General features: G+C 38.9%; 1 protein-coding gene across 2 annotated transcripts in view; it reads left to right on the top strand.

The window, feature by feature from the left end:
* The window catches only part of LOC132127355 (talin-1), a 91,716-nt gene that overhangs the window by 69,252 nt on the left and 17,464 nt on the right, over positions 1-5,000 (top strand). For both annotated transcript variants that reach the window (XM_059539182.1, XM_059539181.1), the window contains 7 exons: positions 79-219; positions 1,032-1,213; positions 1,330-1,462; positions 1,543-1,644; positions 1,721-1,891; positions 2,857-3,105; positions 4,002-4,121. In XM_059539182.1, the coding sequence (XP_059395165.1) occupies positions 79-219; positions 1,032-1,213; positions 1,330-1,462; positions 1,543-1,644; positions 1,721-1,891; positions 2,857-3,105; positions 4,002-4,121 (1,098 nt within the window). The remainder of the gene's footprint in view (positions 1-78; positions 220-1,031; positions 1,214-1,329; positions 1,463-1,542; positions 1,645-1,720; positions 1,892-2,856; positions 3,106-4,001; positions 4,122-5,000) is intronic.

Genomic DNA, 5,000 nt, shown 5'->3' with positions numbered 1-5,000 from the left:
AGTTTAGACTGTGTCTCTGATCAGCAGTGTTGGTATCATTATGGTGGATGTGACTCTGTGTCTGTGCTGTGACCTCAGGCTCTTGATGGGGCCTTTAACCAGGAGAACAGACAGAAGTGTAAGGAAGCCACTGGGCCGCTCATCGAGGCTGTGGATAACCTGACTGCATTCGCTTCAAACCCTGAGTTCTCTAGCGTACCTGCACAGATCAGCCCAGAGGTACCACATCACATCACAGAATACACTAACATCAGAAAGGATGTGTTAAACTGATCAAAAGTGAGAGGAAAGGCATTTATAATCAGCGTATGAGAATGATTTCTGAAGGATCATGTGACACTGAAGACTAATGATGTAGATGAGTGAGTATGTAGAGTAATGATGAGGAAAATTCAGCTTTGATCACAGAAATAAATTACATTCGACATTGTATTCACATAGAAAACAGCTATTTTATATTGTAATACTATTTCACAAACTTAGTGTTTTTACTGTATTTTTTGATCCAATAAATGCAGCTAGAAGAGCAGAAGAGGCTTGCTTCAATAAAAAACAGTCTTGCCAATCCCATACCTTTTTTAACTATAGTGTATATCACTATATAGACATTTTTTGCTGGAAATTCAACTTCCAAATATATTATATTTTACACATCCAGGTAGGTATGTTTACTTTCTTGTATCTTGTAACTTTAACAAGTTTAAAAATGTTTAAGATAACTGATAACAAATCAACACAAAAAGTCAATATGTTGTTTTGTTTTTATGTTGCAAAAACAAAAGACCATCTATGACAAACTCAATTTTCTGCCTTGTTTTAAAATTGTGGATGCATATTAGAGCATCTTTCAGACGTTACAAGCCAAAAGGTCACTCTTCCATTTTTTTCTGTCTGTATACAAATACAAATAGATCAGTGCAGAACTGACGGGGTTGCGCAAGTTTCAGGATGGGAACCAGACTCCAGGCTGACATAGAAATCCCTGTTTAGACGATGCTGGAAGTCACAAGTTCGGTTGTGTGTGATTGCAGGGTCTGGCAGCGATGGAGCCCATCGTAGCGGCCGCTAAGACCATGCTGGAGAGCTCTACAGGCCTGATCCAGACGGCCCGCTCACTGGCCGTCAACCCCAAAGACCCGCCCAAATGGTCTGTGCTGGCTGGACACTCCAGGACCGTGTCCGACTCCATCAAGAAACTCATCACCAACATGAGGCATGGTTTAGTTTAGATCAGTAACAGTGAAGTCAGTTCAGTCTGCTTCACTACACGTCAGTGATGTCATAACATCCATGTGTCAGAATCATCTCTTGTCATGTCAATGTTTTCAGAGAGAAGGCTCCAGGTCAGAGGGAGTGTGATGACGCCATCGAGGCTCTTAATAACTGCATCCGTGAGGTGGACAAGGCGTCTCTGGCAGCCATCAGCCAGCAGCTCACGCCTAGAGATGACATCTCCCATGAGGTGCTGATGAACTACAGCAGTATCCTCAGAGCTGAGGGCGCAGCGTTCGCAAGCATCATTAATGCAGTATTGTGTTGCAGGCCCTTCACGAGCAGATGGCGGCGTCTGTGCATGAGATCAGTAACCTGATTGAACCGGTGGCCCTCGCGGCTCACTCCGACGCCTCTCAGCTGGGTCACAAGGTCGGAGTCCTTTCTAAACCTGTTTCAGCAGGTCTCAGGGTTTGTTGGGAGCTAAATGTGTGCCGTCTTCTCACAGGTGTCTCAGATGGTCAGTTACTTTGAGCCGCTCATCATGGCTGCCATCGGTACAGCGTCTAAGATCCTGAACAGCCAGCAGCAGATGAGCGTGCTGGATCAAACCAAGACCCTGGCTGAGTCTGCCCTACAGATGCTCTACACGGCCAAAGAGGCTGGAGGAAGCCGCAAGGTGAGACGCCAGCAGCGGGATCCTGGGAGTTTTGGTTATTCACTGCTGTTCAAAAGCTTGGGATCAGTACTCATCAAGGCTGCCTCTATTTATTTGAAAAAAACAGAAATATTGCAGTTTAAAATAACATTTCTCTTTTTTTTTATATACTTTAAAATACAATGTATTCCTGTGAAGCGAGGCTGAGTGTTCAGGGTCACAGCATTACTGCAGTCTTCAGTATCATTCTCATACGCTGATGAATAATTAGTGCGGAAAAACATTGTGCTGCTTAATATTTGTTTGGAACTGTGATACTTTTTTCAGGGTGCTTTGATAAATAAAAAGTTAAAAAGAACAGTGTTTTCAGAAATGTTGTGTCACAACATACACTACTATTCAAAAGTTTTGGGGTCAGTAAAGTTTTTATTTCCTTTGTTTTTAAGAAATTAATAGTTTTATTCAGCAAGGGTGTGTTAAATGGAAAAAAATGGATAGTAAAAAGGTATATATTGTTAGAAAATGCTTCAATTTTGAATAAATACTGTACTTTTTAACTTTTTATTCATCAAAGAAAAAAGCATCACAGGTTCCAAAATATTCGGCAGCACGAAAGTTTCAACACTGATTTAAATCATCATATTAGAGTGATTCCTGAAGATCATGTGACCCTGAAGACTGGATGATGATGCTGAAAATACAGTGTATCATCACAGAAATAAATTATATTTTAAAGTGTATTTACATAGGTAACCAATATTAGAAATTGCAATAATATTTCACAATATTGTGTTTTTTCCGGATGGGGTTTGTTCAAATAAATGCAGATGTGATGAGCAGAAGAGACTGCATTAAAACTTTTACTGATCCCAAACTTTTAAACAGTAGTGTATCTGTTGCAGATCTGCTGTAGTGCTCCGTCTCACAGTACTGCGTGTGTGCGTGTGCGTGTGTGTGTGTGTGTGTGTGTCCGTGTGTGTGTCCAGGCGGCTCACACACAGGAGGCTCTGGAGGAGTCGGTTCAGATGATGAAGGAGGCGGTGGAGGATCTGGCTGCGACTCTGTCGGAGGCGGCCAGCGCTGCAGGAGCGGTGGGAGGCATGGTCAACTCCATCTCTCAAGCCATCAATAAGATGGAAGATGGGCCTGGAGTCGAACCTGAAGGATCGTTTGTGGATTATCAGACCACCATGGTGAAGACGGCCAAAGCTATCGCTGTCACCGTTCAGGAGATGGTAAACACTAGTGCCGCAGAATTAAGAAATAGGGGGAATGGGAAAAGCTACTGTGGCTGGTTGAAAAAATACAATATATACACAAACATGCACTGAAAACAGAGTTAGGGTTTAGTACAGAATTCAGAAATATACTTGGCTTGTGACAAAGGGCATTTACTAAAAAGTGTGTTATAGTTAACCTGAAAAGCATCCCTGAATAATCACCTTAGAATATCTGATAAGCTTTATTGTAATATATTATAAAAACTTTTTAACAAACATTATACAGTGTTTAACAATTAACTATTTTTTTAGTGTTTAAATATGAATGAACAGGAAAATATATCAAACTTTAATGATATCCATGAAAGCCGGTTAATTAAAGCCAGTAATATTCTCATGAATTATTAATTATGTGTGGCTCATGAATTTGCTGAAAGACACAGGTTGGTTGTAATCAGCCAAAAAATAGCAGACAATTAATAATACAGCAGCAGACTTATTCATGCTTTTTCTGTTGAGCAGTCAGTAGAAGAGAAGATACGCTGTAGGAAAAGTCATGTCAAGTTGCCTTTGTTTCTATAGTGCTTTATACTCTACAGATTGTGTCAAAGCAGCTTCACTGAGATGAAAAGGAAAAGCAGAGTCAACTGTAGAAGCTATAATAGATTTTAGATTAATTCTTCTTTTGGCGTCAGTAGAAGAGAAGGTCAAGCAGCCAGTTGCATAATAAAACATCTGCATCGGTATCATATAACTAGATTTTTTTCCACAGTCACACCTTCACTTTCAAATGCTCGCCTTGAGTTTAGTTTTTGTTGTTATGGTTCAGAGTAGTTTCAGAAGGGAGAATTCTGCAGTATTTATGGAGAAGTAAAGGCTGACGCTGTATTTTTAAAACGCTGTGTTACCAGGTTACCAAATCCAACACCAACCCTGATGAGCTGGGCGGCTTGGCCAATCAGCTGACCACAGAGTTCGGTGAGCTGGCGTCCGAGGCCAGATGTGCAGCCATGAGCGCCGAGAACGAGGAGGTATCGTCACACATGCTCTCCTTTACTGTAGATGTGATGGCCGTTCCACATAATGTTAGAATCATTTATATGAAAGGGTATGTTGTATGTGAAATGTATGTGGGTCAGTTTTTTTTTATGTTTTAAAGCAATAATATTATGGAAAATGGATCCTTCAGGAAATCATTGTAATATGCTAATAATCAAATGTGCTACTTCATATTTTTGGGAAAATTGATACTTTTTTTTCAGATTTATTTGATTAATTGGAAGTTCAAAATAACAGCATTTATTTGAATAATGTGATATACGTTTACATCAAATTAATCCTTGCTGAATAAAACAAAATCTGTAACACTTTATTAAAGGGACCAGTTCTCACTATTAACTACTTGCTAATTAGCATCCCTATGATTAACATACTGGCTGTTTATTAGCACTTATAAAGCACATAATCTGCATGATCATATTCTACACCTCTAATCGTACACAATACATAAACCTAACAACCACCTTACTAACTATTAACAAACAGATAATTAGAGGATCATTGAGGCAAAAGTCATAGTTAATGGTTTATTAACCCACGATTCAAACTAAATTTTTATAATTCATGACTGAAAACATTTTTTAACATTATATTGATGTACCATTTTCATGGTAATGCAATGTCTGATTTTAAAATGGGTTTTAAAGGATGAATTTTGAGATTTTAAGTTTTCAGTCAATATATAATTTCTGATGATTTCTAAAATGTGATAAAGGCAACGAAGAAGTCTTTTTTTTTTTTTTTAAACAAAGGTCAAAACTCCTGTTATGATGTAGATTTTTGAGGGTGCACTCTTGTCATAAATTAATCTATTACTTTTCCTACATAATCTTTAACAAAAAACATTGGTA

The sequence above is a fragment of the Carassius carassius genome, chromosome 45 (assembly GCF_963082965.1).
Source record: "Carassius carassius chromosome 45, fCarCar2.1, whole genome shotgun sequence".
In the NCBI taxonomy this organism is placed as follows: Eukaryota; Metazoa; Chordata; class Actinopteri; order Cypriniformes; family Cyprinidae; genus Carassius; species Carassius carassius.
This window is presented reverse-complemented; position numbering and strand designations above follow the sequence as displayed.